Source organism: Moschus berezovskii, chromosome 16 (genome assembly GCF_049115385.1).
Source record: "Moschus berezovskii isolate FMDL1 chromosome 16, NW_MosBer_1.0, whole genome shotgun sequence".
Lineage (NCBI taxonomy): Eukaryota > Metazoa > Chordata > Mammalia > Artiodactyla > Moschidae > Moschus > Moschus berezovskii.
This window is the reverse complement of record NC_142475.1, coordinates 7,297,518-7,320,609: the sequence shown is the minus strand read 5'-3', so window position 1 is coordinate 7,320,609 and position 23,092 is coordinate 7,297,518. Positions and strand designations below refer to the sequence as shown.

Genomic DNA, 23,092 nt, shown 5'->3' with positions numbered 1-23,092 from the left:
AGAACACACAATCCTTTTGGTGGTATTGAAGTTTTCTTGACCAAAATCTGCCTATATGTACCGCATTCTAGACTTTGTGCAGACTGAATTTCCCATTTTCAAGGCTTCCACTTATATAGGATTTCTTAAGAATATTTAAGACCTGAGTCTTACATATTTTGATATTATTCAATAGATTTGCATTCATCCCTAGACTCCCAAAGAGATACCATTTTCTGAGTGAATCATTGCCATGTATGGCAGTCTATTATAGGCTAACTTAATATTTAGCTTTCACAACAGTAAATTATGTGTGCAATGCATAACTTTGAAGTTGCTACAGTTGCAATATAAAGTTTGGAAAATATTAATGGCAAAGATCATATTGGGAGAAAAAAATGTATTTTTTTATTTGAATAAATGCTTTTATATTTTAGAAATATATATTTCTACCATGAATAACTGAAGTCTCCATTTCTTGCCCAATGCATCCATTGATTTTTTTCATGTGATACATGTTTATAAGGTGTCTGCCTTTGCCTGGAAGACTATCAGACCTCAGGATATTGCAATGACTACCCCAAAATTCTCCTACTGCAAACTTTGAATGGAGAAGAAACAGTAAAAAAAATCAGATAAATATACATAAGTGTGCCCTGCTCATTCACTCAGCCGTGTCTGACTCGATGCAGCCCCACGGACTCTAGCCCACCAGCCTCCTCAGTCCATGGAATGTTACAGGCAAGAATAGTAGAACTGATTGCCACTTCCTACTTCGTGGGTTCTTCCAGAACCAGAGATTGAACCTGCGTCTCTTCTGGAACCAGCATTGGCCGGCAGATTCTTTACCACTGTGCCACCTGGGGTATAAGGTATCAATAAATGGAATGATTAAAATGAAACAGTAATAGAGTAGAAGTTAGGGGTTGAGACAGGTGGGAAGATGACGAATGTAATTTGGGTGATCAGTCTTTCTGAAGAAGTGACATACTAGCTGAGATTTAAATTACAAAAGGAGCCAGCAAGGCAAACCTATGAGGAAAGGACATTGAAGTTAGACCTATAACTGAATAGTGTAACATTTTTGCTCAGGTTCTAAACAACAACATCAAATAATTCTGAAAGTTGTTGTCATGGTACCTCCAATTATGTTCCCAAAGTTAACATTTCAGGTGACATCGTCGGTGGGATTGTAGGGCCATTCCAAGTTTCTCAGCAATGTTTATGGTGTTTCTACTAAAGACAGGCTCGAGAAGCATAGCTTTTAGGATTATCTCAGTCAACATTTTTCCCATAGCCTTAGGCCACTACTGCATATATGAATTTATTTCATTAACAACATAGGAGTTTTAAAACAAATCAGGATGGGGAAAAAAATCCTAACATCCATCAAGGACCAAGGTACCAAGGATCAAGGTTCAATACAACTTGTGCTGATGAAGATGCTCTATGTATATATACTGTCCAGTATGGCAGCCACCTGTTACATGTGTCCAGTGCAACAGAGGAACTGATTTTGAAGTTATACTTAATTAACTTAAATGTAAATGCCTTGATTAGTATAGTAGTTAAAAGGATATCTTAAATACAGTACATTTATAATGAATTAGTCATGTAGCTGCCTGTACACTTTCACAGTTGTTTTTCTTTGGCAAACTGAAATATAGTTTTTACCTGTTTATGTTTTTGAAGGTAATGGTCCAAAACTCAACATAGAGAAGTATTGAATTGAAACAATATACAAGCAATAATAAATTAAAGAGACTTAACCTCTTTTTCTTTAATGTATTTTGTGTTCAGTCATAGTTTTCAGTGTTTCTGACTAGTGAAAAATAGTAGTGACAAAATCTGAGTTAGGAAAAAAAAAGTCTGTAAGGATCTTTGGGGAAAAAAATAGGTATTATTTGTGGTGTATCCCTGCTTCCCCTCAACTAAACTGAGTTTAATAGGAATGATTGATAGCATAGAAGTAATGCAGATTAACGGTTTATCTATCTTTTGTCATTGATAGTAGTAAAAAATCTGATTTTGTTAATCAAACAAATGGCTATTTTAATTATGATGATTGCTTGCTATTAATCTTAAAAAAAACCTGTACTAATCAACTATGACAGTACATACTGTTCATTAAGCCCTAGAATGAAGTTATTGTAAGTAAAAAACAATAATTTTGAAGATTAATGGGAAAGAGGAAGAAAAGCCGTTCCGATTATCAAGATTTTCCAGAAACAATTTTGATTACTTTTGTAAGTCAAGCTTGGCAGATGAAATAAAATATATATGCTTCAGACTCATGTTTGGTTGCAATGTTAGTTTTGTATAAACTAGATCACACGAGACATAGTCAAAATATTAAAACTATTTCAGTATTATCCAAGACCATCTTAAAATGTATGTTTATTTTTGTCTTCAACTTCAGGTTTAGAAATGAATGATCAATGCCTATTTGTAAAACTCTATTTAAAATATAGTACAGACATGTTTGTAGTTATAACTAGTAATATACAAGTAATTTTTCAAAATTTTCAAATAATTGACCATTTTTGCTATTGAGTTTGAACACCAGAGAATGTGTGAGCTAAACAATGTATCACCGACTCACTTTAGGCATAAAGTAACTCTCCAGCTCAGTTTTCCTATTAGAAAATAATGGTCTCAATGTAGCCTGATTCAAAAAATATAATAAAAAAAGATGAGCCATGAATACCTAACATTAAGAAACATTGTATCAACACAAAATGATTTTATATTATTTTTATTTACTCTTGAATAGAAAGTGTTTATAAATTTAAGCAAAGTGATTTTCTATAACATCATCCCTTTGAATATTAATTCATTTGCATTCAATTAAAATAGTACTTGCTTCACACAATAATCAATAAGCAACTTTTAAGGAATGAATGGATGGCATCAAGTGAGATTCATCTATATCTATAATGGTTACTAAGTGAATTACAATTGCAAACTATTGTTTAGCCACACAATACAAGTTAAAAAATGTTGAATAGCACTGAAATCTTGCAAAAAAAGATAAATGAGGATTTATTTCTGTCTTTGGAAGACAGAGAAAAAGCTTAAATTGCTCAACTAAATAAACTATTCTTCACTTTCATGTGAATTTGTATCCTCATGAAGAAATGCAGGCAGGATAATGTATTCTCAATTGAACTTTCAGCTTTATCCCCCAACATACAAGTTGTAAGTAATCATAGCTGAAGTGAATATTTGAAATTCATGAAATTCATGTGATTGAGCAAAGAGGGATATACTCACCAATTTAAATGCTTTTCATAAACCTCACCTTTTTTTGTAACACTTGGAGACTAATTTGGTTTACTCTTTATTATCTGCCATATTGTTTTATTCACTTGGCATCCTCATTCTGGGATATATATGCTTCATTACTTAGTGTTTACTACTTTACCTAAAACAAATGCCTTCTTTCCAGTCATTGCAGTAATATGCTTGCCTCCTGAATTCCCCAGTGCTTTATTTTCAAACGCAAGTAAGCATCTGCCCTATATTCAGAGCACAATGCAGCTTATGTTCAGTTCCGTTCAGTCGCTCAGTCGTGTCCGACTCTCCGTGACCCCATGAATCACAGCACGCCAGGCCTCCCTGTCCATCACCAACTTCCAGAGTTCACTCAAACTCATGTCCACAGAGTTGGTGATGCCATCCAGCCATCTCATTCTCTGTTGTCCCCTTATCCTCCCGCCCCCAACCTTTCCCAGCATCAGAGTCTTTCCCAGTGAGTCAACTGGTCGCATGAGGTGGCCAAAGTATTGCAGTTTCAGCTTTAGCATCAATCCTTCCAATGAACACCCAGGATTGATCTCCTTTAGAATGGACTGGTTAGATCTCCTTGCAGTCCAAGGGACTCTCAAGAGTCTTCTCCAGCACCACAGTTCAAAAGCATCAATTCTTTGGCGAATCAGCCTTCTTCACAGTCCAACTCTCACATCCATACATGACCACGGGAAAAACCATAGCCTTGACTAGACGGACCTTTGTTGGCAAAGTAATGTCTCTACTTTTCAATATACTATCAAGGTTGGTCATAACTTTCCTTCCAAGGAGTAAGCGTCTTTTAATTTCATGACTGCAATCAGCATCTGCAATGACTTTGGAGCCCAAAAAAATAAAGTCTGACACTGTTTCCACTGTTTTTCCGTCTATTTCCCATGAAGTGATGGGACCAGATGCCATGATCTTTGTTTTCTGAATGTTGAGCTTCAAGCCAAGCTTTTCACTCTCCTCTTTCACTTTCATCAAGAGGCTTTTGAGTTCCTCTTCACTTTCTGCCATAAGGGTGGTGTCATCTGCATATCTGAGGTTATTGATATTTCTCCCGGCAATCTTGATTCCAGCTTGTGCTTCTTCCAGCTTATGTTAGACGCTTCTAATTCTGCATTTATTATTATTTTATTTATTCCTTATTTTTGTCCTTCATCTCTATCCCTGTTTTCTTCTAGATTCTATTTTGTTGATCTGGCATTAGATATCTCATTAGATGTTGTTTCATTTCATGGAGCATTTATGTGCAGTTGCTTCTAGAATGGTCACTTTCCTCCTACTATTTCACCTTCCCTAGACTACACTCCACCAAGAACTACTCTAACTTCTCGTCTTCAAATCTCATTCCCCTTCTCTGAAAAAGAAGTATTTCGCTTGTCTACCATTGTCCTCAGCCAGTGGAGCATGGATTATTTTACATTAAATACCTTCCTTTGGTATGATGTGCGTTAACTTCCTTTTTTATAGTACCCCTGTGAAGGGCCTGTTAAAGTCTAGTCAACATCATCTTTCCTTATCTTCAAAGATTTCTGAAATTCTTCTTAATTTATGAATCTTACCAACTAAGTAGAAGAGACACACCATCTCTTTTATGCAAAAATACTACCATCTTAAGCTTCTATACTTTCAGTTCAGTTCAGTTCAGTCACTCAGTTGTGTCTGACTCTCTGCGACCCCATGGACTGCAGCATGCCAGGCTTCCCTGTCCATCGCCAACTCCCGGAGCTTGCTCAAACTCATTTTCATTGGGTCGGTGATGCCATCCAATCACCTCATCCTCTGTCATCCCCTTCTCCTCCTGCCTTCAATCTTTCCCAGCGTCAGGGTCTTTTCCAGTGAGTCAGTTCTTCTCATCAGGTGGCCAGAGTATGCTTTCTTCACTTTCACAAACTGTCCAATCTTATCTATCAATTTTATGTAATCATCTGTCATCAGATTACTTCTTGCTTAGAATAATTTTTAAAAACCATTCAACGGCATCAGTAGTTGTGCAAGCCTCCATTATTTAGCTGAAAAATTATGAAAATTATTAACTTATATTTGTTTTGGAGAAGAGTCTCCTTTTTATCCTTTTCTTTTTTTTTTTTCTTTAACAGTAAGCAAATATTGTTACTCATATTAGTTTCACTTGGTAGATGTGAAACTAATAGCAAATTATTATTGTGAACCAATAGCAAAAGTGATAATTTGTTATGGGTATGCTAATGATTGTGGTAGTCTGACTTCCCTTGGGACCGGTTTAGAACATCACTATTTTATTGGGCATCAGGTTGTCTGTTGAGGATTTTGAGTTTAAGGAAGGGCAGTTACCTTTCGAACTCCCTATTTAAGTAAATAAACCATCAGTAACAACAGTAGCAAAACAATAGCAATAGAAGGAATGTTTTCAAGACCATATTAGCATAAAGCAATTAGGTGTTGGTAATGAGGATTAGTCTCCCCTGTTATGGCAACAACTACTCCTGAACTCTGAAACAAAGTCCCTTAGGAATCTTTCAGGGTTTTTTGCTTCCTAGTTTCTTGGGAATTCTCTACCCCATCTACCCTTATCTCTTAGGAACAAACCTTTAATTCAACATAGGCATTTAACACCTAATTTGTTGATAAATAACTGTGTTTCCCTTTGAAAGAAAAGGAAAAAAAAATTCCCTTCTAGCACATTTTTCTCCTGGACATCTGGCCTGTTTTCCTCCCTTGCCCCTTAAGCTTCTGCACTTGCTTAGAGTTTTCACATAGAGTCTATAGATAACTCTTTATTTCTGCCCAGTATATATTTCTTATTGCTAATTGTCTGCTCTACATTTCACATTCTCTCAGCTCAATGAAAATCCTGCTTTTAGTATACTTAGTACTGGGGGAAAAATATGACTGATTGAGGAGGAAGTCATAAAAATAATACGCCAAAGCTCTAGCTCAACTCTTGATTCTTGTTCTGCCACTTCATGAAATATCTCTTACTCATGAAATATCTCGCTTTCGCACTCTGCACATCCTGACCAGGGCATGGCACTTTGGCCAGTACTATACTACGAGATGAAAAGCAGAAGGGTCACCTCCAGGGCAGAAGGGAGCCCTTGGGAGGCATGGTTTTGAGTGAATGTCCCTAGAGGCGGTGCAGTCATAAATAAAGAAGGAAGGAAGGAAAGGAAGGAGGAAGGGGGGGAGAGAGAAAGCAAACGGTGATGGTGCCCATTTAGAACATGTAGAAGCAGGCTGGCAAGCAATGTCCATTCAGCAATCTATTTGCCACAGGTAGATGGGGAAACAGTGGACATAGTGACAGACTTTATTTTGGGGGCCTCCAGAATCACCAAAGATGGGGACTGCAGCCATGGAATTAAAGGATGCTCGCTCCTTGGAAGAAAAGCTAATGACCAACCTAGACAGCATATTAAAAAGCAGAGACATTACTTTACCAACAAAGGTCCATCTAGTCAAAGCTATGGTTTTTCCAGTGGTCATGTATGGATGTGAGAGTTGGACTCTAAAGAAAGCTGAGTGCTGAAGAATTGATGCTTTTGAACTGTGGTGCTGGAGAAAACTCTCGAGAGTCCCTTGGACTGCAAGGAGATCCAACCAGTCCATCCTAAAGGAAATTAGTCCTGAATAGTCATTGAAAGGACTGATGCTGAAGCTGAAGCTCCAATACTTTGGCCACCTGATGCGAAAAGCTCACTCATTTGAAAAGACCCTGATGCTGGGAAAGATTGAAGGCGGGAGGAGAAGGGGGCGACAGAGGATGAGATGGTTGGATGGCATCACCGACTCTGTGGACATGGGTTTGAGTAAGCTCTGGGAGTTGGTGACGGACAGGGAGGCCTGGCGTGCTGCAGTCCATGGGGTCACAGAGAGTCGGACACGACTGAGTGCCTGAACTGAACTGAGTACAGTGATCTAAGTACTGTGGTAGATATGGGTACTATACGGGCAATAAAGAGGGCCTATGGCAAAATTTCTGTGGGGGCACTTCAGTTACATGTTGACAAATCAAGACCCCGTACCCAGGCCAAGGACAAGGTTTGCCTTCATGTGTCTCTTTCACGTCTTTCTCTCTCTTTGAGCACTTATTTAACACGGAGCTGGGCTTTGTTCCAGAACTGAGAAGTGCCGTGTTTGAATACGATAGATGAGGTACCAGCTATGATGAGACACAGGTGAGCATATAAACAAGATAATTTCAGAGAACAATAAGTATTATGAAGAAAATAAAACATGATGGGTTGATAGAAAAAGACTGAAGAGACAATTTTAGATTGGCTGGTTAAAAAACTAAATTGAATACACTGCCCTCTCAATTACCTTGAGTAAAGAAAAAAACAGCCTGTACCTTATTCAGCAGGAACATAGTTTTTATTGTAAACGAGACATCTTTCTTCAGGTCAGAAATAAAGGGATGGTAATTCTTGAAGGTGTGCTAAAGGCACAGCTGTTTTCTCGCTCATTATATTCACCAAATGGTAGTTCCCGTTTTATAGCGGCAGCAATAATAGCGTTTCACACAGCCTTTTGAAATTATTGTTTGTCTCTGTTCCCTTCTAGGATGAATGTACATTCTTTAAGAATTCATATTTTTGGAGCTCCAGAATTGCTAGTTCAGTGGGAGGAATAAAATCGTTTCTGTTTTTTTCGACTCAGTTACATGATAATGTGAATTAAAATTTAGATCACCTTGCCAGTATTCATGATCCTCAGATCCCAAAGGAGAGGGGGGAAGCATCGTGTCATAGCAATGTTTGGCACATTTGAATCTACAGTTTGTGGCTCCTTTCCCTAAAGGCAGTGTGTTGATGAAGCATTTTTTAGTAAATTCTCCTTTTCTTCATCACAGTCATTGCAAAGTGGTTTCTGAACAAGAGTCGATGCAAAAAGAAACAGGAAAAAAGTATATATATCAGGATTTAACTGCAAGGAGATCCAACCAGTCCATTCTAAAGGAGATCAATCCTGGGTGTTCATTGGAAGGACTGATGCTAAAGCTGAAACTCCAATACTTTGGCCACCTCACGCGAAGAGTTGACTCACTGGAAAAGACTCTGATGCTGAGAAGGATTGGGGGCAGGAGGAGATGGGGACGACAGAGAATGAGATGGCTGGATGGCTTCACTGACTCGATGGACATGAGTTTGAGTGAACTCTGGGAGTTGGTGATGGACAGGGAGGCCTGGCGTGCTGTGATTCATGGGTTCTCAAAGAGTCGGACACGACTGAGCGACTGAATTGAACTGAAAAAGAAAACAGTGTCAACACACACGTGCCTTTTCATGAGCTCCTCGCATCTTGCAGTACAGAGTTTAGCCACACTTAGTACAGCAATCAGAGAAGGCACTGGCAACCCACTCCAGTGTTCTTGCCTGGAGAATCCCAGGGACGGGAGCCTGGTGGGCTGCCATCTATGGGGTCGCACAGAGTTGGACACAACTGAAGCGACTTAGCAGCAGCAGCAGTACAGCAAGACTCCATAACCAACATTCTTTACCTATATAGGTGGAATAAAACCAAATAGTTACAGTAGCATATTATGTATGGACAATTATTATTTTTTCAGTTTTAAAAATTAGTATTCTTTTTGTTAATGGTGAACAACAGGGTATGTCTGAGTCCCATACGACATGGAAAGAAAAATCTATGCATCAGTTCCAAAATGTTTGTATCGGAAGTAAAATATTACTGTTTACGTAGGGATTCCTTTGGTAATTTTTAAGCATGATCCTTTTCCGTAAGTTGACTTTACAAATGTACTGGCTGTGATTGTTTTTAGTGTATCCTATCTCCTTCCTCCCTCTTCTGTAAGAACTCTGGCCAACGGGTGGTCAGAAGCAAGATACAGACAAACAATCTAGGGCTCTGGAGAGGTGATTCCTCGTTCTTTCCTTTACATCAGAGGCCAGAACAAAATCTACGTTGTTTGAAAGGTGAAAGTCTTTTCCCATCTGCTCATGGTTCAGAGTTCTTTATATTTCACACCCTTGTAGAAAATGGAATATGCACTAATCATCTCTCCATACACAGCACCTTCGTGTTCTTTTACATAGCTTTTGTCTTAAAAAAGAAAATTCACTTACTTTTACTATGCCCTCTCCTCCTTAATTTTTGTTTTCTTTCAAGAAATATTTACCATGTGTGAGACTTTCTTTTTGTTTTTCAGGAAATAGGAAGCCATAAGGAAACAAAAGACAGACCAGTTTGTTATCATTGAGCTTGTATTCTAGATGAGAGAGAATGAAAGAGAAATAAGTAAAACATGTATTAACAGGGGTAAATGTAATCAATGATGAAAAAACAGGAGGAGGAGAGTAAAAGCCAACATAGGGGGCGGAATGAGGGGTTTCAGTTTTAGATAAGGTGATCAGAGAAGGTTTCCTCTGGAAGGAAATTTGCACAGAGACCTAAATCTCATTTTAAATTTATTCTCTCTGCAAATTAGACACAAGACCTTTTTTTTTTGTGAAATGGTAATCGATAGTGATCATAGTGTGCATTTCCATCCTCTGTGACAGAAAGCTTGGTTAATTATTTTCACCATTGAATCCTGCTAAGCAGAGAAGTTGTGGATATTTTGAGTAGAATCACAACGGGAAAATCTGCAATATATATGGCTCTCTGCCAAGGCTACTGTCAATGAAAAATAGTCATGAACTCACCTACGCTTCTGCATTACCTTAAAAAGATCTGCAGATTGGCTCTGCTTATCTTGAGGCAGAAATTTCATTTCTTCCTTCGTTAGTGGCATGTTGGGTTGTATTTTTATCTTCAGACTACAGCCTGTTTGTCCCAAAGAGCCATTGGCCTCTCTCAATTGTGGGGAGGTGCTAGCAATGTGAAGTGCTTCTCTGAGAAAAGTTGAATTATATTCCCAGGACATTTCATCCAATTTCTTCCGATTCTTCTGCTTAGAGAGCTTTTTGTTTTGTTTAATTGTTCCATAAATAATTATAGTCAGTTATTCCTTTGTTATAATCCAGTAGTTTGTAGCAATTGTATTTTAGGATATATATTACCATAATTTCAAAATGTTTTATATGGAGATTGGAATGACTTTAACACTCAGTTAAAGCCCCTGTTGCAGATAGACCAAAATGCTTTTGTTTTTGTTTTAAATTATCAGAATATCATGTGTCCACATAATATTGATGTTAAACTCTGGGTCTTAATGCCCATATATATTTTATTAGATCAATCTTTTCATGAAATAATTTGTATCTTAAAATCACATAAATGTACCTCCTGCATATTTATCAAAACATGTATCAATTCAAGCTGCCTAATATTATGGAAATTATGAACAGAAAGTTAACAACATGCCATTTCTGTCCTTTATTGTGTCCATCTTGGCATGAAATGTTCCCTTGGTATCTCTAATTTTCTTGAAGAGATCTCTAGTAATATGCAGAGTTCAGTTCAGTTCAGTCGCTCAGCCGTGTCCGACTCTCTGCGACCCCACGAATCACAGCACGCCAGGCCTCCCTGTCCATCACCAACTCCCGGAGTTCACTCAAACTCATGTCCACAGAGTTGGTGATGCCATCCAGCCATCTCATTCTCTGTCGTCCCTGTCTCCTCCCACCCCCAATCCCTCCTAGCGTACATCATGCTAAATTCTGGGCTAGATGAATCACAAGCTGGAATCAAGTTTCCTGGGAGAAATATCAACAACCTCAGATATGTAGATCATACTACTCTAGTTACAGAAAGTGAAGTCAGGAAGTAAAATGCCTTTTGAGGAGGTTGAAAGAGGAGAGTGAAAAAGCTGGCTTGACTCTCAACATTAAAAACCTAAGATCATGGGATCCTGTCTCATCGCTTCATGGCAAAAAGAAGGGGAGAAAGTGGAGGCAGTGACAGCCTTTATTTTCTTGGGCTCCAAAATCACTGCGATGGTGACTGCATCCATGAAATTAAGGGACACTTGTTCCTTGGAGGGAAGGCTGTGATAAACCTAAACAGTATATTAAAAAGAGGAGACATCACTTTGTTGGCAAACCAACAAAGGTCCGTCTAGTCAAAGCTATGGTTTTTCCAGTAATCATGTATGGATGTGAGAGTTGGACTATAAAGAAAACTGAGCACCAAAGAATTGATTCTTTTGAACTGCGGTGTTGGAGAAGACTCTTGAGAGTCCCTAGGACTGCAAGGAGATCCAGCCAGTCCATCCTAAAGGAAATCAATCCTGAATATTCATTGGAAGGATTGATGCTGAGGCTGAAACTCCAATACTTTAGCCACCTGATGTGAAGAGCCGACTCATTTGAAAAGACCCTGATGCTGGGAAAGATTGAAGGTGGGAGGAGGTGGGGACAGCAGAGGATGAGATGATTGGATGGCGTCACCGTTTCAATGGACATGAGTTTCAGTAAACTCCGGGAGTTGGTGATGGACAGGAAAGCCTGGTGTGCTGTAGTCCATGTGGTCTCAAAGAATCGGACACAACCGAGTGACTGAGCTGATTCCAGTAGTCAAGTATGGATTATGAGACTTTATCCTTAAAGAAGGGTGATGACTGAAGAATTGATGCTTTGAAATTGTGGTGCTGGAAAAGACTCTTGAGAGTCCTTTGAATTGCAAGGAGATCAAACCAGTCAATCCTAAAGGAAATCAACCCTGAATATGCATTGGCTGAAGCTGATACTTTGGCCATGTGATGCGAACAGCTGATTCACTGGAAAAGACCTTCATGCCGGGGGCCATTGAAGACAAAAGGCAGAGGAGGTGGCTGAGGCTAAGATGTTTAGCTAGTATCACTGACTCAGTGAACATGAAATTGAGCATATTCTGGGAGTTAGTGGAGGCCAAAAGAGTCTGACATGCTGCAGTCTATGAGGTCGCAAGAAGTAATGCATGGCTTAGCAACTTAACAACAACCACAAAATTTCCAATAAAACCTTGCTTGTAAATACTGAAATATAATAAAATATTTAATTTTAATTTATTGGACACTAATTTTTTAAATATGCCTGTTTTTTCTAATATTAAAACACTTTGGATAGTCTATAAAGTATTCCAAAATTTTCAATAGAGAACAATTTAATGTCATCAGATATACCTTTTGGGGGAATAATTTTTGCCCTTAGAATTTATGGTGAAAAATATATTGTGTTTTGTCTAAAAAGTAAAAAATATTTATAAATATCTGCTTTGGGGCAAGACAGATACATAATTCACTGGTGATGATAGTAAACACATTTAATATAAAATGACCTGTGGTATGGCTGAGTGAAGTAGAAGTTATTATGACAGCAGATAGGAGAAGCAATTGACCTATTCTTTAATCCACTCTAATGCTCTTCCTTCAAGATTCCTTTGTTCAGTATAATTTATACTGTAAAAATTGTAGTGATAATTTATATAGTATATATATATATCGACAGTATAATTTACTGTCCAAACCACGATACACTTGAAGGTGAAAGAGGACTCTATGATTACATGAGACCGTAGTATAACGTGGGCACACAGGAGGCATGGCCTCCCTGTGTTATCCCAGCACTTTGGGTGTCTTTGCACATGTCTATAAATGCAAAGGTGCGTGTGTGTTGCTGTGCTCTTTTATATTTTGGAAAGCTCACTTAATCCACAGATCTGGCAGGGTCTTGTCTGTGCTACCTCTGTTTTTCCATCTAGAGATAACGTAAACTGCAAAGATTAAGTATTTTTACGTCATCTTTTTAAACACAACGTATAGATTGGACACTGGGTTGTCTGGTACAAGAATCTTGGTGATCATTGTGGGCAAGTTGTGAAACTGTTTATCCGACTGTTTGATGTAGGACAGTGATAACAGCACGGGCACGCCCTGTGAAAGCATTGAACCATCCTGCAAGGAAATTCCTGGAGGCCTCGCTTTTGTTGACAGTTGCTTCTGCTTGCTTTGCAGGACCAGTGGTTTTGGCGAGTGAGAAATAACAGGGTGATGGACGGGTACCCCATGCAGATCACATACTTCTGGAGGGGCTTGCCTCCTAGCATTGATGCGGTTTATGAAAACAGTGATGGAAACTTTGTCTTCTTTAAAGGTAAGGAATATTTCCCATATATTGCTCTGTTAATTCCTGGTCACATTGTCCAGGGCCTTGTTGTACACATAGGGACGAATAAATAAAACCTATTGTGTGAGTTTAGGTAGCTAATTCATTCTATAAAATGAACCACATATGTTAGCTACAAATATAAATGAAGCAAGATCAAAGATAATTTTAATTCACTAATTTATGTTTTCTTATACAATATCCCCATTTGTAAGTCAAATTTAGGAGGCACTGTGATCACTTAGAATTTTTAGATTTGGCCTAAAGGCACCAGAGAAATAAATACACAAATAAATTAATTAAAAGTAATTTTTCTAAGGTATTTGGGTTTTTTTAAAGGGTATTTGGGATTGCTTGCTGGTTTTACACATTTCACTTATTTTCATATACAATCTCTTCAATATAGTCAACTTAATCTCTTTACATGATTTAGTCAATTTATGTTAAATAGTTTTCAATAAACAAGAAATTACTCATAAAGATAAGAAAAACTTATGAGTAGAAAAAGGTCACCCAATCATTTTACCCAGTGAAAGTTGCTGTTTGTTATTTATCTGAGTGACAAATTTCAATTGCACAAGTACTAATGTCTAGCATGCAAAAGTGACATTATTTGAATTAAACTGAATTTAAGTCAAGTGACTGGTCCTCCCATCATCTAAAGCTGTGCTGTGCTCAGTCGCTCAGTCGTGTCTGACTCTTTGTGACCCCATGGACTGTAGCCCACCAGGCTCCTCTGTCCGTGGGGATTCTCCAGGCAAGAATCCTGGAGTGGGTTGCCGTGCCCTCCTCCAGGGGATCTTCTCAACCCAGGGATCGAACCCAGGTCCCCCGCACTGCGGGCGGATTCTTTTGCTAATATTCAAAACAATAAATGTTAAGATCTTAAGTCTGTTGGGGGCAGGGAGCCCAGGGAAGAGACTGACTGAGTTGAAGGATTAAAAGAACTGTGAGGAGAGCAAGTTTGCATTTACTTGAGGAAAAGTGGAACGCAGGACGGATGTGACTGAATGGGTTACTTAAGAGTCTAAAGGACCGAGAATAAGCTTAAATAAAGATTGAGACTGGGGGAAAAGAAAAAGGAATCTTAACCAAATCAACCAACTATTCTTAGGACCAAACTGGAAGAATTTGTAGTGGTGATGAAAGTAATGAAAATACAGGATTTGCGAGACCCTTGTCATATTTTAAGTGAAGTCCAAACCACCCATATAAAATCGAGGTGCGTACTCAGGATTTATTTTGTCTTTACAAATTATAACCTGAGAAAGAGGGGGTATAGTATATTAATTATAGGAATACCGTGGTCCTGAAGTCGTACTGCTAATTTTGAGCCCTTACTAGCCGTATGAACTATACAGCTGCTCAAGTCTGTGTGCCTCGGTTTCCCCACCTGGAAAATGGTGGTACTAGTGTGTTCCGCATCTCAGAATTGAAGACTAAACTAAGAGTACATGGGAAGTGCTTGGTACAAGTAAGCCCTCAATAAATGCCAACTATTGCTGCTGGTGCTACGATTACTACTAATATTATTGCCCTCCTGCTATCTATAGTAAGTATATAAAGGAAAGAGACGTGCACTGTATCATTACAGACAAAGAAAAGACACACCTGAGGGGTCTGAATCTTAGAGCCATGCTATTTGGAAAAAAATTATCCTCCCCTGCACTTTTCTTTGGTCCTGTGTGTGGTAGCAGCAAAAAAAAAAAAAAGAGGGAAGAAGAAACCCCAGGTAGCCTACGGCTGGAGGGCTGTCCCTGGGCTCCAGTCTCATCCCAGGATCAATAGTGCTCTCTGACAAAACTGCCTGAGGAGAAACCGCCAGTCCTCAATCACTGTTCCTTCAGTTCTTTATTGCCGCAGGGCCGTCTCACGTTTTATCCACGTTGCCGCTCCTCACTCCCTCACTCTGGAACGGATAGCTCCTATTCGTCTCTCAACAGCTGGCATAAAAGGGATCTCTTCAGAGTGCACTCCCTGGCCATGTAAAGCAGTATCTTCCAGCTTGCACCAGCCCTTGCAAAAATGTGAAATCCCCTGTAGCATTCAAATGTGAACTTCCTGACAGATGCACATGGTTCTATTTTCTTGCACACCACTGTGTTTTCAGTGTCCAGAGCAGTGTTGGGTGCATAGCAGGTGCTCAACAAACCTTGTAATAAAAGGGATACATTGACTTGATTCCGTATGGTGTTTCTCATGTTGAGATGCTGACAGGAACAGTTCTGTCTCTTGTCACATATATACTTCCGAATGTTTAGCTTGTCAGTGGTGTCTCTTGAGATACTGTCAGTATAAAGAAATGTCTAATCTTAAAACTTTGCCACTCCAAGGACCCTGCTATGATGCTTCCTTCTCTCATTACCTTCAAATAAAGTTGTGGCCGTGCAGCTCCTTTATTCCAAATGCCATTGCTTATCCACAGGGAGCCAGAAGCTCTGGTTGCTTCCAGTAAGACTATTCCTTTTCCTGGTATCTGTCTCATTATTGTCACAAGAATTAAGAGCCCCAGAACTCTGGGCTTCGGGTGACACACCACCCCCTTTCTTATCTTTCTTGCAGCAATCACACACTCAAAATTCCTGTCCCAGCTTGCCACCATCTCTTAAGGGCCTTTATCCCCGCAAAGTGTAGGTAATCAGGTCATCTCTTTCATCTCAAGACCATCATCGCCAGCTTGCTCTAGGGACATTGAGACCACTTCATCTCTAGCAATCCAACTTCCCTCCCTGTTTAATTTTTTGCATATCGTCCGGCAAACTATATGCTTCCCTTGTTTATCGCTCATCTGTATCCTTCTCACTGGAATATCGGCTCATAAGGTCCAGATCTCTAGTTCATTTATTTATTTATTTTTTTCATTTTAATACTGTTGTCTCTAGTACCTCAGACCAGGAGTTGACAAACTTTTCTCTGTAATGACCAAATAGCAAATATTTTAGCCTTTGAAGCCTGTACCATCTCTATTATGTATCCTTTTATTTATCAACCTTCAAAAATGTAAATACTCTTTTTAGATTGTGGGTTGTACAAAAACAGGAGCTTGTCCTCGTTTGCTGAACTCTGTTATAATCAATGTCTGGAATGTAGTAAACACTAAACAAATAATGATTGAATGGATGAAGCATAAAACACAAGACCTAATCTGTGTTTGTATTCACAGCTCCCCACAAGTTGGTCTCAGCCCATACCAGTCACCCTGAAGGACTGAAGGACTGTTGCTAATGCATTTAAGCAGTATTCTTCTCCAAGTTGCTCTTCTCTTGGCCCTGTTTCTCTTTGTTTCTTTCTCCGTGTTTTTCTTTGTGCTTTTCTCTTCTTCTAACATGTACTATGTGCATGAGTGCTCAGTCACTGACTCTGCAACCCTGTGGACTGTAGCCCACCAGGGTCCTCTGTCCATGGGGTTTTTCAGGCAAGAATGCTGAAGTCAGTTACCATTTCCACCTCCAGGGGTCTTCTGGACCCAATGATCTAACCCGCACCTCCTGCCTTATGCAGTGGAAGTTGTCAATACACAATTATAAAGACATCTATAGATATAGTCAGTTCAGTTCAGTTCAGTTCAGTGGCTCAGTCGTGTCCGACTCTCCGCGACCCCATGAATCACAGCACGCCAGGCCTCCCTGTCCATCACCAACTCCTGGAGTACACTCAAACTCATGTCCACAGAGTCGGTGATGCCATCCAGCCATCTCATTCTCCGTCGTCCCCTTCTCCTCCCGCCCCCAACCTTTCCCAGCATCAGAGTCTTTTCCAGTGAGTCAACTCGTCACATGAGGTGGCCAAAGTATTGCAGTTTCAGCTTTAGCATCAGTCCCTCCAATGAACACCCAGGATTGATCTCCTTTAGAATATTAATAGAATTTTATTGCTTTTTGATATGCAAAGATGTAGTATCAGGGTTGTCTTTGCTTCCAGCTAATATGTTAACAACAGGGATCAGATTTGACCTTCCACCTAAAACCACTAAAACTTGGACAAAGTATATAAAACAATAATTTGCATGACATCGGACATCAAGAAAGGTAGTGAATCTTGAGAGTTAAAAACAAAGAGGAGTAAGCCCAGAAATTGCCCCAGCTTCCTGTCTTGAAAGAATTCTAGGCTATGGACCAACATCTAAGAATCTAGGTGGAGCTCATGATGCTCTCAGTTGAGGAGACAAAGCTTGAGAGTCAAGGAGAACAAGGTGCTTACAGTTACAAGACAAAGTAATGCAGAGGAAAGAGCTGTACAGACTGAAGATGTGGAGTTTTGCAGCGGAAACTCCTAAGGTCTGAGAGAGAGAATTGGTCCGTAAGTGTGTAAGCATGCAGCTGAAGTCTAGAGAAAGAATCATGCAATGGATATAAAGGAAATAAAGCCTGACACTAACCCAGGGCTCACATAAGCACTCGTTGCCACCAGTCACGGGTTGTCTGTGCACACTGAACAGAGTTCTGAGCAGTCTTGCCTCACTAGTGGGGAATTTTACCCTAGAAGGAGCACTGTTTCATTCCTCCCTAACAAATCTTAAAACACCTGAAGTAATCAAATTGTTTTGAAGTAACAGTCCTAAAACTAAGGTCAAGAATAATTATAGGGATACTAAAATATCCACATAGTCAGGAAAAATTCACAGCGTCTGACTTTCCCTGTAAGATCAGGAATAAGACAAATGTATCCACACTTGCCAATTGTATTCAATATTTTATGCGTTCATGCTCAGTCATGTCTGACTCTCTGTGACCCCATGGACTATAGCCCATCAGGTACCTCTGTCCATGGAATTTCCAGGCAAGAAAACTGAAATGGATTAGCATTTCCTACTCCAGGGGATCTTCCCAACCCAGGGATCGGTCAGTGAGTTTAGCAAGATTGCAAGCTATAAGACTATCATACAAAAATTAATTGTATTTCTATATGTTTTCAAGACTGTGAAGAGTCTGAGATTTTATCGTAAGCTAACAAGTTAGCTTACCACACTTTCATGAATGTTGGTAGAAGATATGAAGCTCCTGACTCAGAGAAAAAGAGAGGATCAAAAGAAATAGCCATTTGTATGAGTTCCTTGAGCCCCATTTCTCAAAAGGTGATGTGAAATTGACCCATTGAAATACTTGTAATCAGATATGTGGAGAGGAACCACAAGCTTAACAAACCTAAATGTTTTATAATAAGCTGTAAACTGCCCAAATTTTCCCCAGAGGGAGGCATTTTATTTATTTTATTGGAAAGTAAGCAAATTCTCCCTTTACTATGGAGGGAGGTTCTTTCTTTATAACACAAGATTGTTGATATACTAACATCTTTGAAAATGAAGTCCAAAAGAAAGACACTATCAGTGCCTCTGCTCATGAAATGTGCTGAGAAGCAAGTGATCTACAGAGAATTGTCTTTCATCAGATACTAGCAAACAGTAATCAATAACTGAAATTTTTAAAAAATTAGAAAGGCATCAAAATACCAAATATTTAGGGATAAAGCCAAATAACATGTGGATCACCTATACACTGAAAACTACAAAAAAAATTGCTAAATGAAACTAAAGAATATGAATAAATGGACATACATGCCTTATTCATAGATTTGAGAAGTTGAATCCTGCCAAATTTATTGGATTCCTAACCACTGGACTGCCAGGGTATTCCCTCAAGTCTTATTTAAAGTGATATTAGTCAAAAGAGCATAACATTGGTGTAAAGATAGAAATATATATATATATATTAGAATAAATTATATAAATTATATATATTAAAAATATATATATATCATATAGAGAATCCAGAAATAAACTAAAAACTTATATGAACAAGTAATTTCTCACAATAGTACAAAGGAAACTTAGTGGGGAAAACATAATTTTTCAACAAATGATGCTGAAAGCATAGGATGTTCACATGCAAAAAATAAATAAATAAATAAACTCTAATCCACACCTTGCACCTTCTGTAAAAGTGATTTCTAAGTGGTTCAAACCTAAATGTGAGACATATAACTATAAAACAACTAGGAAAAAAATAGGATTAAAATATACGTGACTTTGACTTAAGCCAAAATTTCTTATATTTGATGCCAAAATCACAATTCATAAAAGAAAATGGTAAATTGGACATCAATTGTAAATTTTTAAAATTCACTCTTCAGTGACACCAAGACTATAAAAAGGCATGCCATCAATGAGAAGACAATATTTGAAAACCACATAGATTATGAAAGACTTGTTTATATCCAGCATATTTAAGGAACCCTCAAAATTCAAGAAAAAAAAAGCAACTCAGAAATGAGCAAAGTATTTGAACAGAAACTTTAACAAGGTTGATATATGGATGCCAAGAAAGCACATGAAAAGATGCTAAGCAATACTTGTCATTCAGTTCAGTTCAGTTCAGTTGCTCAGTCGTGTCCGACTCTCCGCAACCCCATGCATCACAGCACGCCAGGCCTCCCTGTCCATCACCAACTCCCGGAGTTCACTCAAACTCATGTCCACAGAGTCGGTGATGCCATCCAGCCATCTCATTCTCCGTCGTCCCCTTCTCTTCCCGCCACCAATCCGTCCCAGCATCAGAGTCTTTTCCAGTGAGTCAACTCTTCACATGAGGTGGCCAAAGTATTGGAGTTTCAGCTTTAGCATCAGTCATTCCAATGAACACCCAGGACTGATCTCCTTTATTTATTTATTTTTTAAATTTATTTTATTTATTTTTTTTATTGGAGGCTAATTATTTTACAATATTTTATTGGTTGGTTTTGCCATATTGACATGAATCAGCCCTGGGTGTACATGAGTTCCCCCTCCCGAACCCCCCTCCCACCTCCCTCCTCCCGTTATCCTCCCTCTGGGTCATCCCCGCATACCAGCCCCGAGCATCCTGTAACATGCATCGACCCTGAACTGGACTGGACCCTGAACTGGACTGATCTCCTTTAGAATGGACTGGTTGGATCTCCTTGCAGTCCAAGGGACTCTCAAGAGTCTTCTCCAACACCACAGTTCAAAAGCATCAATTCTCCGGCGATCAGCTTTCTTCACAGTCCAACTCTCACATCCATACATGACCACGGGAAAAACCATAGCCTTGACTAGATGGACCTTGGTTGGCAAAGTAATGTCTCTGCTTTTTAATGTGCTATCTAGGTTGGTCATAACTTTCCTTCCAAGGAGTAAGTGTCTTTTAATTTCATGGCTGCAATCAGCATCCGCAGTGATTTTGGAGCCCCAAAAAATAAAGTCTGACACTGTTTCCACTGTGCCCCATCTATTTCCCATGAAGTGATGGGACCAGATGCCATGATCTTTGTTTTCTGAATGTTGAGCTTCAAGCCAACTTTTTCACTCTCCTGTTTCACTTTCATCAAGAGGCTTTTTAGTTCCTCTTCACTTTCTGCCATAAGGGTGGTGTCGTCTGCATATCTGAGGTTATTGATATTTCTCCCGGCAATCTTAGGGAAATATAAATTAAAACCTCTATGAGATGCATATTTGTTACAATGACTAAATTTAAAAAGACTGATCAGGCCAAAGTAACCCTGTCAAGTTGACAATTCCTTTAAAAGTTAAGCATATAGATACCATTGAAATCGTAAAATTTCCCAAGATAAATGAAAACTTTTGTGCAAAAACATATACACAAATACTCAAAGCAGACATATTTGTGATAAAAACTGGAAACTATTCATATATCCTAAATAGGTGAATGGATAAACAAACTGTGGCATATCTATTTAACAGAATACTTCTCAGCAATAAAAAAGCATGAAGTACTGATTCATACTATAAATGAATGAAACTCGAATAATTATGCTGAGTTAAAAAATTCAGACAAAAAGCATACATGTTGTACTGTTACATTAACATAAAATTCTGGAACGTGTAAACTAATCTCTGGTGATAGTAAGTACCTCAATGGGTGCCTGAGGAAAAAGAGATAGATTTGGGCAGTAACAAACAGAGAGGGGCATGAGAAAATATTTCAGGATGATGAATATTTTCATTATTTTGATTGTCTACATACATCAGATATGTTGACATATCCAATATATACATACATCAGATATACATATATTGAAACTTAAATCATTTGTTGCTAACGTGCTGTTTATTGCTTGTTGCCTGAGTTTATACTGGAATAGTTTAAGCAAATATTTAATTAAGTTAAAAATATTGATGACCATGGGTGGTAAAATTTTATTCCTTCATTGTTCCATAGATATTAATTATGAGCATACAAATTTGCTTTTATGATTCAGTCACTTACTTAAACCCAGTGATAATCAAGCAGTCTGTCCCTGATGGCACAGATGCCTTACTCCCCAGCAACCTCTCTTCTTGGTTAAAGTTCTTGTACTATTGAAAACAGTAACGTGAGAAATTAGCTAACTATTAATATAGAGTTAATCCATTTACTACAGATATCATATTTAAAACTTTATATAATACCCATTTAATTTCGATGTTGCAATTTACAATGATTATAATGTATTTTCCAATAAGTGTTTCTCTTAGAAATGACTGTAAAATATATTGATGCCAACATTGTGAATAACTTCATCTTTGTTATTTTATATTGTTATCTATGTTCTATTTTTCTCTATATTCTAATTTCTTTAGTCTTATTTTTATTTTTTATTTGTATTTTACCATTTTATCATGTTTTTGCATAATGAAGCGAGGTATAAGTATGTATATAAATATTAATATGTTAAGGGATCTTCTTGTCAACCTCACATATGTAGTTTTTGTTTTTTCTTAGAAGCCAGTTCTTTATATCTCCCTTCACTGGTCACCGTGCTATTCAGTGTAGCTGCATATAGTCGAGGGTAAGGCTAGAAAAGGTCGCTGCTCACTGCAATCCCGAAGAAGAGCAATGCCGAAGAATGCTCAAGCCTCCGTGCAGTTGTGCTCATTTCACATGCTACCAAGGTTACGCTCAAAATCCTTCAAGCTAGGCTTCAGCAGTTAGTGATCCGACAACTTCCAGTACAGCTGAGTTGAGAAAAGGCAGAGGAACCAAAGATCAAATTGGCAACATTTGATGGATCATAGAGAAAACAAGGAGATTCTACCTGCATCATAGAGAAAGCAAGGGAATTCCAGGAAAATATCTACTTCTGTTTCATTGACTACACTAAAGTATTTAACTGTGTGAATCAAAACAAACTGTGGAAAATTCTTTAAAAGATGGGAATACCAGACCACCTTAACTGTCTTCTGAGCAACCTGTATGCAGGTCAAGAAGAAGCAGTTAGAACCAGACATGGAACAACAGACTGGTTCCAAATTGGGAAAGGAGTACAGTTCAGGCTGTATATTGTTACCCTGCTTATTATATGCAGAATATATCATGCAAAATGAGAGGCTGGATGAATCACAAACTGGAATCAAGTTTTCTGGAGGTACAAAACCAGAAATATAGAGCAATGGAACATGATAGAAAGCCTAGAGATAAACCCATGCAGCTATGGGTGCCTTATTTTTGACAAAGGAGGCAAGAATATACAATGGGGAAAAGACAGCCTCTTCAATAAGTGGTGGTGGGAAAACTGGACAGCTCCATGTAAAAGGATGAAATTAGAACACTTCCTAACACCATACAGAAAGATAAATTTATAGTGGATTAAAGACCTAAACATAAGGCCAGAAACTATAAAACTCTTAGAGGAAAACATAGGCAGAGCACTGTATGGTATGAATCACAGCAAGATTCTCTATGACCCACCTTCCAGAGTAATGGAAATAAAACCAAACAGAAACAAGTGAGACCTAATTAAACTTAAAAGCTTTTGCACAGCAAAGGAAACTATAAACA

The 23,092-nt window shown here is 38.5% G+C and overlaps 1 protein-coding gene across 1 annotated transcript in view; it reads left to right on the top strand.

Moving 5' to 3' along the window:
* Window positions 1–23,092, top strand: part of MMP16 (matrix metallopeptidase 16) — a 368,590-nt gene that overhangs the window by 308,932 nt on the left and 36,566 nt on the right. The window contains exon 7 of the mRNA XM_055431810.2: window positions 13,148–13,286. Coding sequence (XP_055287785.1) covers window positions 13,148–13,286 — 139 coding nt within the window. The remainder of the gene's footprint in view (window positions 1–13,147; window positions 13,287–23,092) is intronic.